Below are 13,017 nucleotides of genomic sequence, written 5' to 3'. Positions count from 1 at the left end.
AGGTGCATTGTCTGGAGTAATTGTGTGTTTGCAGTGTTACTTTTAGTTGTGTCTGAAAAGAGTTCTAGAGACATGAAAAGCAAGCCAACACTAGCAATTAAAGAAGAGTTTTTTGCAGCACTCTTGAATTAGTTTTATTATTGAAGTACTGTACAGTGTACTTCATTTCAAATATACATTTTAAGTGTATATTTTTGTCTTTTACAATAGTCTAATATTGTGCGAACAGAGCTTATTAAAGTGTTTTGACTTACGTAAATGTCGACGTATAATTGTACAAAACATCAGTATTATTGATTATGTGACAACGTACAAGCACATAAGTGTTTGAATACTTACGGTATGCAGTAATGACTTTTCCATTTTTCTTTCACATTGTCTGTTTATGTCTTTTTGCCTTTTGCTTTGACTGTGTGGAATAGGTTGTGTTTACCACAATTAATTGCTACTTCAAAGTGTCATGACTGCAAGCTTTAAAACAACAAACTGTGAAAGCTGAGCAAGGTTCCGAATATGTTATAAGATACTGCATGAAACATGCATCCGAAATACAGGACCACCTTCATGGACAGAGGATCCTGAGAGACAGGCACTATGAATTAAGAACATTTAAGTCTTTCTTCTCTTTTTAGCTTTTGTGAAAAAAAACAACAGTCATGAGCACACACAGAGCAAACAATATGGCGTTTTTAGGTTTTTAGAAGGCTTGAAAAGGCTTGTTATTACAGGAAAGACTTGAAAAGACTTGGAATACATAGAAAACAGCATAGCTAAGGGGTGAATGCCTAAATTAGGGTGACAGATTTGGAGGAGTACCGCAGGAATCTGTACCAGGACCACATTTCTTTCCTTTTTTTTATTGCACTTTCAGACAATATTAAAATTATTGTAAGTAATCCGTGCTCGAAAACGTGTAAATCATCTGTAGTAAAAGGAAAAGCATCAGTGCTATTGATGAAAGTAATAATAAAATCACCTTCTTCCCCAGGTGTTTAGTAAATTGATTTAAAGGGACTTTTAAAATGTACAGGATTTTAGGACCTCAAAAATCAGATCTGTAATAAAGTCTCTCATTCACTTCAAATCAGTCGAATCCTAAATAATTGTAAGTATGCCTTGAGGCTGCTATTAAATACATGTACTGATTCATTTCTGTTTGATATCCTACATCCACAGACTGTAGTCCTAGGCTCCGTATCTGGGACTGAGAAAAGCGCCGGCTCTCAGCGGACTTCTGTGAAACCAAAGAAGAAGAAAGCCAAGGGACTGTTTGGCTGAACCAGACCTTCCCTGCCTCACTTTTAGTTTTCTTTGACTTCATCTTCCAGACGTCTTTGGTGTGTCATTTTAAATACGCAGTCTTATTTCTCTTTTCTTTTAGCGCACATTGATTGTGAACAGCTATTTTTAAATCATGTTTCTGTTTTTTAATTGCTATCGCTAAATGTACTTTTAAACATGGATATTTATTACATGGGGTGGTTTTACTTCAAAATCAAAGCAAGCTCAACATTAAAGGTCAGATTTCTACATTTGTCTTTTTTTTTTTAAATGAACTTTTTCCTTTGTGTTTTAAAAAAAAAATCCGCCTAAAGTAATATGCACACACACACTCCATAAAACGTACATATAGTTCACAGGAGCCCAACTCACCTCAGTTTCGTCGTACTCTTTCACAGTGAAATATGACCACAAAGAAGAAATTAATTATTCATTAATAACCTCTATAATAATATAACCTCTCTGAATTGCCTGCACCTTCCAGTGATTACCTTAACTTTTAACAATTGATTTTATGATGTTAGATCACAATTTCAAGATCAAATGATTTTATCAAATAGTACACAAATACACAGATTGTACAGGTAAAAAGAAGTCGAAATGGAGTTCGTAAATGTGTGGTAGAAATACCAGCTTCCACTATTAACATGCTGTGTAGTATACATATACTGGGGTTGAAACTTTTCCTTTCCAGCATACTTTCCTCACGTTCCACAGTACTAGCCAGGCTACAGCTGTATGCATACCTTACCTGTTGTTGTGCTGATACCCTTAACCACTTCTGTTTTAATCTTTCAGCTGGAAAAGCCTTTTGAATAAAGTAGCGCTTTCTTTAACCACAACGCTGCTATCTTCGGTACCTGTCTGAAGGGCTTCAGTCATCTCAGCTGCTCACCTTCCGAAACTGAGCAGCTTTCGGACAAAACATCAAATTCATCCGCTGCGGCTCTTCATAATTCAAAACCTTAACGCAAACCATGGCTCGCATTACTAAGACACCTTCAGCAAAATTTGGGATGGGATGGCCAGTGACTTGAAATACTTTCAACAAGAAACCAACATTGTTCCTGGTACTAAATTTAAAATATATATACTGTATTTCCACATGGAAGGCAGGCATCCACTGTACTGCCTAAGGATTTTTTCCAGCCAAACGCTTCTTGCTGTGTAATGAGGACCTCTCAGAAGGTCTCAGAAGGTGATGACCTGTAGACCATCCAGTGTCCCTCAGACTATCACCTACCTACTTGTTAGGTGGGACTTACTGACTTCCACTTTTTGATAATACACATTTTTTAGCGCACACATTTAATCGGAAAAGCGCCATCATAGCAAAATGGGTTTCCTGCATAAACCAAGGCTTCCAGGAAACCCATTTTATTCTGAAACATCAAACTGCCACTGTCTTAAAGACGTACAACATTTAGTGCTGTAGGACCATTTGTTTGCAGGTAAGTTTGTGTATTTGTAGTGTCTAATTTCAAGGCTAAATTATCTCAAGTGGCTCTGAAAAGATGTCAGCTCTAGGAAAACTTATACAACATTAGTATTATTCAATTTATATTATAACATTGTTTATAATACACATCATGTGTTAAGTCTCCCTATGCTACTGCAACAACTAGAGGGTAGGAGAAGACAGCACTCTGAGCCTCATATCTACTATCTAAGGCTTACAGTATGTTTTCTTCCTGACCAGAACTCCAGAACTTGAATTGGTGGTGGGAGGTAGGTAGATATAAATAATTAGGTTAAAATACTTGAGGAACCAGCTGAAAGCAGATGACCAAATGTCACAGTACACCATCAGTCCAGATCCTACTTTTCTCTCTGTTGCTCTGTTCCAGGTCCAGTCTCAGACTGCTCAGCACTCCCACACATCTAATGTGTCACCTAATCTAATGTGACTGTGTGGCGGTTGAGGTGTGTCTAAGGTTGCCATTCAATCTACTGTATGATTCAACCTATGATTGTCACCTGCTATACTGTATGTGCTACAGGCAGAAAACAATCAGACACACAAGAGGAATAAAAGCCCCCTCACTTTTGTAACCCTGTGACAAAAGCATTCAGGAGAGACAGGAATAATGCTAAACCACGTGATCGATGGAGCGAGTTGAGTGACCATCACTTCAGTACTTCTAGTTTCCAGAACAGCCGCTAGATAGCGTATGATTATTGGTTTGGAGCACCTAGAGGCGATCGCAAGCATGTTGTTTCAGCTCACTAGTGTTTCCCACCTTCGTAGGCCCTAAAAATTTAGTAGGCCCTAGGCACTGTGCCAGCACTGGAGAAGTGAAGGTATGCGTTAAAAAACATTCACGTGCAAGAACTTAACTTACCAAGAACCTAACTTTTTCCTCACATGCTTGCCTAGCTGTTGCGTGATGAGGCTGCCATTAGTCTGCCTTGAAGTGGCAGACCTTTTTAACTAGCACTTGTCCCCTATTCCAGATGCAGTGCATCAATCACGGCTCTCATATGTATGTTCAACTATATCACCTGTTGAGAAAAATAAATGTCCTACTACCTGAGCAGTCAGAGTTGCAGCTGTCTTCTTTTCTAAGGTGATCTATCATAGATGGAATGGAAAAAATGCAAACAGGAAACTGGATCATCCCTGAAAATATGGGTATATCATGGAAGTTCCCCCAAGAAGATATTGCTTCACATCCAGGACCTAGAAGCTTAGAGGCAGTAGTACTAAACACCACACCTTCGTGCCACTTCCGAGGGCAAAACATGTTATGCAGTATGAAGTTATAACCTGCGCATGTAAAAAGTACTTTTGCAATATTACTGTGGATGTTCTTGTAACTTGTTTTAAGTATTGTATGTACACGGTATCTATTTAAATATTTTGTCTTTTATACTGTTGCATTGCTTAAGAGTGGATAGAAAAGCTTAGGTTTTCATTCCTAATGCCTTTGAGACAGATCCTACTGCCCTCAATGAGGGTGCTCCTAGGGGTCAGCACACACAAAAACACACGATGACTGTTAAAAGTCAGTGCTGGAGGATTTACTATTGGGCATTTCGGAATTACAACAAAAGAAAAGCACTCAAAAAATTCCAAACTACTACTGACACAGTGAACTCCCTTCATATACCAAATGCGAGGCCTAATCACACCCATGTGAAGATGGGTCCTTCACCACTAATCTAATCAAATGACCCAATCACCACCAGCTGTGTATATTTACATGGTGTAATGCCATGGAGCATGGGAATGCCGAGGGGTGGAGCTTCTCTCGGGAGAAGCATGTGTTTCTAAGCAACCGCAGCTGTAAAAGCTATCTGTTCTGATGAGACACAGCTGTGGGCGGTCCTATAAGTGCAGGCTGGCTAGGTCTGACCAGCCTTAGGGCTGAGAGATGGTAAGATTGTCTCTTTTTTTAATATGCACTGTAGTGAGCAATAGACTTGGCTCAGGAGAGAGGCAGAAGATCTGGGTGTGTTTGTCTCTCTCATGCTGAGGCACAGCAGAGAGAGTGGTGGGGCTGAAGAGAAGGGAAACAGGTTGGCTTTTGTTTTTGTGCCAGCAGTGGGCTTGATGTTGCTGCTGTCTTTGTGTGAGTGCAGGCAGCTCTATAAGCTGATTTGCAGTCGGTGAGACGAGATGCCTGTATGTGTAGCAGCTGCGGATTTAGCAGAAAGCTGGCAGCTGTGTTTGTGTTAAAGTGAAGCAGGCTGCAGTGACTTATGGCAACAATTCTGGTGCTAATTGTCGTTCAATTTAATAATCGGGATTCAGTTTGTGTGACTGTGAAAGATAACTCAATCTTATCAAAAAGATAATTTTGGTAGTAATCCTGTAGGGGATCTGGCTTATGTGAATGAGAAAGCTCTTCCCTGGAATGGGAGTGGGTAAGAGGAAAAAGTCCCAGAGAGGTTTTGAGCTTTAAAAAGACAGCCATTTTAGGGGGCTAAGAAGGTACAGGGCTATTTGAGATCTGTGTATGAGGTGAATTTCTGTGTGATAAAGGTCAGTCAGTATGGGAAGGAGAGGGGTCCTCACGTGTGTGTGATGGGGGAAATGATCCTGTCTTGCTACTAACCTGTGGCCTGTCTCTTAAGGGTGTACTGCCACCCTATGGAGGGTGTGAGTGGGTGTTTGGATACCCTGTTAAGCTTTGTGTAGTACGCAAACTGTGGCTAACACGAGTATGTGAGAGAGTAGTCCACAGAAGATCAGGTGTGATCCTGATCTGTGACATTAGGGAGCAAGAGGCTCTGGGAGAGAGAATCCAGATTAGATCAGGATCACTTGTACTCCACTTGTAGTCTACAGACTACTGTGGATGGCATGAGCAAACATCCAGATGTTATTTGCTCTGATGGGGAACATATTGCAGCACTTTTGAGTAGAGTGCAGGTAAAATGGAAGTAATTCTGCAAATGGTTCTCACAACGGGCTGTGATGGGCGAGTTCCTCATCTCGGACCTGTGAGGACAATACCTTAAGGGATACCTGCTTTCTTGGCTTTGTGAAGAATCAGAGGCTCATCACTAGTGAATGAAGTAACTGCATTTTCTCTACTGGTTTGCCACAACCTTATTGTAGAATTTTACAAAAGCTGTGAAGTTGAGTTTCAACATGAGAAATCTTATCCAACTTGATGTGGTTCTTGCCTTTTTACATACAAATTACAAGTAGCTCTTTTCTTCTTTTTCTGGAAATGGTTGTGGTTTATAAATTAATTCTAGTGCTCCAATGTTATGAGTACATGGTCACGCTGGAAGTCTGTGGACATGGTAGATCCTAGCCAACTATCCTAACATTAATAGTGCCCATCCAGATTGTTCTTAGGCGTGGGTTAAGACTGAGTCCAAGGCTAAGAAGACCCTTTAAAAATCTCTTCCATAGCTATAAAGTAGGCATGCGCCAGTGGTCAATGGTGTGGCATGGGAGATGTCGTGCATCAATATCCCAATTTTGTGAGCTTTACTGTGAAGGAAAAGACCACTAGGATACCAAATGGAGAATTTATGTATCGCACAAGGTAGAGACCAGTGTGCAAAGTTCATCTGCTTTACTTTGATGCACTGGAAGACCTCTCTCTGTTGAGCAGAGGTTTCGCTGAGTGAGACAATACAGCCAAAATGAAGAACCAACCAAACACACCTTCCTATCGGAGATTAGTGTAGAGCTTATGATTAATACTTGGTTCATGATGGCAAGCCGTATAACTAGCTAGATGGATTAGCCAAGCTATGCAAATATTGGATGATAGTTTGTGTGCAGGTGGCTGCACTTTCAGGTCCCTCTGCAATGGTCAGTTGTCATCAGATTTCCTGGCTAGATTAAACTGCTTCCACCCTGATCGTCGAGCAGAACGGAAAAATGGGTACCCAGGGAGAACTGTAAGAGATAATGGATGAATCCTCCTGAAGCAAAGAATACGCAATTTAACTTTCTCAGCTTCCTAGTGTATGTTAATGGCTCCTTGTGCCTTATTCTGGCATAGCAGGAATGCTCATATCGTATACTGTGCCAGAAAGGTGGCCTTGCAGCACATGGCGTTAAAGAGCCCATGAAAGGTGTGGAGTCTACATGCAACTGCATAGTAATTGCATGTAAGAAGAGATGTGCTTCTTACATGCAATTACTATGCAAGACAACTTTGTAACTTCTCTACTTGAGCCTGAACTATAGTGAAAGCATGGACTACTCGCTATATTTGGGAACAAGGCCGCTAATATCGCATATAGGTTAACAGTCCCGGGAAAGGCAAGTCTACTTTGACAACAGTGTAGCAAGACAAGATTAATGTGTCCTCAGGGTCCAAGGGAATCTTGCCACTTGTACTTGAAGAACAAGAGAATGTTCTTCAAAAGCAACTGAGACAACTCTTCCAACCATCATTCAAGATGGGGTTAGTACCCAGGGAATAGAGAATTGGTAATCTTCTGTACATAAGAGTGAGACAACTGAAGTAAGTAAATACAGACTTCAATTGCAAGTATAGTTATGAAATAATTGTTAGAATGCCATTCAAAACTTATAACTTAAATTGGTGAATTATGTTAAAATTGTACGATGCAATCTGAGTGTACTTCAGATTTAACACTGCAATGTGCACCAGAGGACACAAGTCGAAACTATATGGAAGTGCATTCAGAGATGATAAAGGAAGAACTGCTTTACCCAAAGGGTTGTGGGAGTATGGCACAAGCTTCCTTGTTGAAGTCAATACCCTGGCACCTTATAAAAATAAAAAAAAAAGCTTCCTTGGATCAATAAACTACTAAATCCCAAATGGGCGAGATGGGTCAAATTACCTTATTCTGGTTTGTAATCTTGACGTACTATCCATCTGTTTTCTAAGCATTTCATCCACTTGATCACAAGGGGGGATACATCCTATCTTGGCAAGCAAGCAATGGGTACAAGTTGAGGTACAGCCAGGATGGGACACTAGTCTGTTTTAAGGGCAGCTAGAGACATGAACAAGCTCCCACCAGATCCAATACCCCAGACACCATAGAAGGCTGATTGGTATATCTCCAACTCTTGCCCAGGTCTTTAGACTGTGGGGGGTGGGGGAGAAAACCAACCAGATCACCTGGGGGAAACCACATGAGCATGGGTGAACATGCAAACTCTCCACAGATAGCACCCTAGTAATGGAATTTGACCCAGGGCAATGAGGCAGCATTGCTAGCCACTGTACTGGTAGAACCTAATTTGAATAATGTGTACAACTTACTGATCTGGAATTGGTCCCGATTTGAGATCAACTAGATGTTCCCCATTTTAGAATTTTCGTTACTGAAGGGCTTAAAGAATGTTTTAATGCTGAACCGAGAATTTTCAAAGGTAACGCTATTGGCCTCAGAATAAAGTGAAACGCATACTACAAGAAGTGGTTATCCATTTGTCCACCATGTTGTTCAATCTGCCACCCTGGCTTCCTTCACGAAACACCCAGATCAATGATCAAATGGGTAGAATAAACTCAATTTCTTTGTTTTTCTCCTTTTTACTGTATGATTATTTTCTTTCACACTTCTGAAAGTGTCTCCCAATTGAAAGATACCAGTTTGTGCCTTCCTGAAGTGAAAGATTTTTTTTTAGTTAAGACATTTTTCTGTTAAAATTAAAAATGGCATTTCACTTAATTGTTCAGGTCTGCTTAGATATCTGCATTATTGTTCAGTTTTTTTTTCCAGATGACAAACAATTTGGGGAGCTCCTCTCCAAGCTATGTTTCAATTATTCCTATAAAGTCATAGTTGCCTGATCATGCAGTAATGTTCTTGTGTTTTAATTTCCTAGGCCTTGAACTTTGAGGTATAAGCACTTAAGAATGGAAGAGCTGTTTATTTAGTTTTTTTTTCTTTGTTGCCCAGCTCCCTAGTTAGTCAACTAATTATACCTCTTGTTTTCCTCGGCTTGACTGTGGCTGCAGTGGAATTCCTGAAAGAAAACTCATGATGTCCTGCTCCCTAGTCTAAAAGGTAAACCTTAAATGTCCTGAAGGGCTATCGGCCCAACTACTCCTGCAGTACATCATTTCCTCCGCCCTGGACCATGATCTGCCCCTGCTCCGACGGAGTCGGTCAGCTTGCTTGGAGAGGACTGCAATCTAGTCACTAGGGAGTCCTCATAGTGTAGAAGACTGTATAATACATACTGTATAGCAATACTGTCTAAGTCCTGGACTATCTTCTGTGTTACTGAGAAAGTGGGATCCTGGGGAAATACCCCCCCCATTCTCCAGAAACCTGTGGGTCTTGGACTCGAGGTGCTTGCTCAGCTGATGAACTCCCTATGGCTATCCCTGTGCAGAAAGTTAATTATCCTGCAAACCACACACTGCAGTGGCCTCATTCTCTTGATTTCTTTGCTTGTGCTTTGAGTTATTTCAATGTTAATCTGTATTTAAACCCAGCCCAAAAAAGAAAAGAAGAGGGAGTAGTTTGTTTGATGTCTTAAACTTTTTAACTTTACCTTCTCTCATGTTTTTCCATGATCTCTTTAAGTTGTATTATACATTTTCATGTTATACTAATTCATCTCAACTTTATGCTTGCAATTATATGCACTATGTACTGCTATACGAGGTGTAGTGCTTCCTACCCATCTTTCACTTAATGGATTTTTGCTCTTAAAAGCTGAGCTTATGTAAACCAGGGGGTCACTCTTTATTACATTTTTAACTTTTTATAGTAAAGGCTTGTGTGAGTTAAGTGCATACACTACAAGATCGTACTTAAATTTAAAGTATTTACTAGTGACTATACCGATGTACCTGTTCATTGAAGGAAGTTTAATGTGGGGAATCCTGCCTAAACATTCCTCTTCTGTCTGCTAGCCCCTACCAAAGACAAGAGCCAGGAACAAAGCCCAATGTATATTTGACCTTTGTTAGAATTAAGAAAATTCTAACGAAGGTAAAGGGGCAGTCTCGGGGAAAAACTCAGCTAGTGTGTCCAAATGGAGTTGGTTAAAATTCCCACCACTTCAACCAGAGGAAGAAAATAGTTTCACAAATATTGCTGGAGGAAAGTTAACCATGAACTGAAATGTAGGGGGCAAAAAAGTCACCACAAATTAAAGGTTATCCTCTTTTGTACAAAAATTGGTCAAATTAATTTAAAAATGTTGTATAGACAATTCCCAAGTCCCAATGGACTGTGGCTTTACAACACATTGCCTTCTTAACCCATTTGTAAAACTTAAGTCAAGTCCATGGATAAGTCTTCTCTTTCATCACATCCTCCCCCCACCATTGTACTTAGTGAGTTTAAATTCACTCTTCTCCCACGGGGAAGATTCTACTCTATGGTAGGTGGTGGGGGGAGTACTACTCCAGAACAACACGTCTTTCCCCTAACCACTCTGTGTGAGGTTTGTGGTGGTAACAAGCTGAGCAGGACAGACCATGCTTTCCTTTCCCCAGCAACAGCTCCTACTTTCTAGCGTCTTCTGATCATCCCTCCAGTCTGTGGTGGGTCTACCCTGGACTCTTTCCAGTGCGCCTGGCCGTACGCGGTATGCCTCCATTGGCTCCTCTTAATCCAGAGGAGAAACGACTCCAAGCAAGCTAGCGCTAGACTGCTGCATTCCACCCCCAGCCAGAGTAAACCCACCAAGCCTACACAGAAACCTCCTTTCTGTTGCTTCTAGCTGTGATCGTGTTCTTTCAGCCACTAGCCCCACCTTCTGCCCATAGGTAAGGATGGAGATGGAAGTTCACCAAAAAACCGAAGAGCTTTAAACTTATCCCCTGCTTCACCACCACAGCTCGGCACACCCTTACTCTAGTTACTGAGCCAATCGGCTGGTCACTCTCGCAATCCCCTCTATCCTCAGTCGTGAACAAGACCCCGAGCTACTTAAACTCCTTCTTGGGGAGCAATTCACTCCCCATTAAGTCTATGTCCTCTCAGATCTACTGTAGGATGGCAAGCCATACTTCAGCAGCACCTCCCTCAAAATACCCTAATATACTTGGTCTTGTACCTTTTCCGTATCCCAAAACATGTACACAGGGATGGCAAGCTCCCATGTGCTCTCATATCTGTGAGAAGGTAAAGAGTTGGTTTACTGTTCCAAGTCAAGGAGGGAATCTGCTTGTTGCTCCTGTATCTGATGCTGAGCTAGTGGGTGGAGTCTCCTTTCAGAACGAGGTAACAAAACTCCCAGTGATGTAAAGCGGTCTTATTATATTGTAAAAAGGTAGGCTTGTGAAGACATCTCTTTTAATCCAACAGAAATGGAGTTCTTGACTTTGAGACACTTTTCCCAACAAATACCCCTTACTTGTTAATACATGCATGCAGATCATGTTGGAATATTTCTGTGGTGAAATGTCTGCTGCACAACCTGTAATTGCTCACTTGAACACCACATTACATTAGTTACTAAAGTGACTAGGGAGGAGGAAGGGCCAGATCACATTACAATTTGTACGGACTCCTGCTCTCGCCCATGGAGAGACCAGGGTTTGCTCCAAAATGTAGACCGTACAGTATGTACACAAAGTTCACGATTTTGTGCTTAATGTACAATTTGTAAAATTGTGCAATATGGTCAATTTATTTATTACAGAGACTTTAGAAGTGATCTGAGAAATTGGAACTGCAGTCCCCCTTTAATTTAGGATACAGAAAAATAAAAACATCTATTACAACCAGACAACACTATTGTAATGGGCTATTGTGTGATCCATCCGACTGCACTATATCCTATTTATATTTGTACCCTGTCGGTTATAGAACTGAATTTCCGTACCCTGGTCTGATCTGAAGTATGAAAACCTCTCCACCTATTTAAGTGAACTTCAAAGAATATAAACAGCAAGTACAGCGCTCTTGTCTGAGAATGGCAGACACCTAGTCGTTCTGAGAACCTCCAAAATAACTGTTGACGGAGTCTTTAGCTGCAGGGCCCTTAAATTGTGAAATGACCCCCCAGGACACATAGGAACTGCCCCTACAGTCTACACTCAAGACCTGTTTTGCAGTGTGTTTTTCTCAGTCAAACATTCAATAGCGCTGTGACTATTCAGAGAGTGTTGCATTAACTCATTGGGTCAAACTGTGGTCTTGTGCCCAGTTACTATAGCACACTTTCCCATCTCTTTATATTCTCATTGGGGAGCAATTCACTCCTCATTAGGACTATGTCCTCCCAGATCTACTGTAGAATGGCAACATACTTGCCATCCTACATACTTCGGCAGCACCACCCACAAAATACCCTAGGGTACTTGGTCTTATACTTTCTCCGCATCCCAAACCATGTACACAGGGGTGGGATGCTCCCATGCGCACTTACATATCTGTGAGAAGGTAAAGAGTTGGTTTTCTGTTCTATGTCAAGGAGGGAATCTGCATTGTTACTACTGTAGCTGATGCTCAGCTAGTGGGTGGAGTCTCCTTCCCAGCAACCTGGCACATAGGCTTCCTTGAGGAGGCTGTGGAGTGTGAGCACGCTCTAGTTGTAACACACCCTCTGGCCCTTTTTAAAAAGGGGGACCATCACACCAATCTGCCAAGCTAGAGGTACTGTCCCTTCCTTTCATGCAACATTGAAGGGGTACTGTATGTTAACCAAGACACCCAAACACTATCCAGTGCCATCAGCATTTCTGGCTAAATCTCATTCAGCCCTGCTACTAGGGATCTCTTCAATCACTGTAGTGACCTCAGCCACAGAAATGGACCCAGTCCCACTGGGCTCTGAGTGTCTGGCACTGAGGAGGAATCTGGCACTGACTCCTGAAAGGAATGTATATCCACCAGATTCAGGAATTCATCAAAGCTCCTTCACCCACCTCAACAATATCCCCAGTCGAGATCAACCTTGAAGTCCTCACTGCTGAAGTGTGGCTGGAGTGGTCTCTGGAGAAGATTAGTCAGGGTCAGTGTGACTAATCAGCCTGGCCCTTGTAGCCAGCAGCAATATCACTATGCAACTCATAACTGGTAACCCACTGAAGCACAGCAAGTGTGACCAGTACCTGGATGGGAGACCTCCTAGGAAAGCGAACGTTGCTGCTGGGAGGGTTGTTAATGGGACCAGTAGGGGCGCTCAACCCCCCTCGAAGTATAGTGATGAGAACACTATACTGTAAAAAGGCAACATCCTTCAGATGAGAAACTGACTCTATGGTCATTAAAAACCCCAGGGCGTTTTTAAAAAAGAGTAGGGGTGTAACCCCGGCATCCCAGCCAAATGTTTGAAGACATAAACAAGAATGAATTCCACCATTTTCTACTGTGTTA

The 13,017-nt window shown here is 41.6% G+C and overlaps 1 protein-coding gene and 1 long non-coding RNA gene across 4 annotated transcripts in view; one reads left to right on the top strand and one right to left on the bottom strand.

Moving 5' to 3' along the window:
* Positions 1-3,815, top strand: part of nhej1 (nonhomologous end-joining factor 1) — a 118,176-nt gene extending 114,361 nt beyond the window's left edge. The window contains exons 8-9 of one of the 2 annotated variants that reach the window (XR_001479813.2): positions 1,177-1,337; positions 2,080-3,815. Coding sequence is in view for 1 of the 2 variants with exons in the window: in XM_015359479.2 (XP_015214965.2) it covers positions 1,177-1,278 (102 nt within the window). In the remaining variant the exon portion in view is untranslated. Of the gene's footprint in view, positions 1-1,176; positions 1,531-2,079 lie in introns of those variants that run through there. The other variant, XM_015359479.2, reaches the window with a different exon arrangement.
* LOC138241978 (uncharacterized) overlaps positions 1-13,017 on the bottom strand; it is a 53,724-nt gene that overhangs the window by 26,877 nt on the left and 13,830 nt on the right. The gene's annotated exons all lie outside the window — the stretch shown is intronic.

The sequence above is a fragment of the Lepisosteus oculatus genome, chromosome 12, assembly GCF_040954835.1.
Source record: "Lepisosteus oculatus isolate fLepOcu1 chromosome 12, fLepOcu1.hap2, whole genome shotgun sequence".
NCBI classification, from domain to species: Eukaryota; Metazoa; Chordata; class Actinopteri; order Semionotiformes; family Lepisosteidae; genus Lepisosteus; species Lepisosteus oculatus.
Note: the sequence above shows the minus strand (reverse complement) of the source record. Positions and strands in the feature narration are given on the sequence as shown.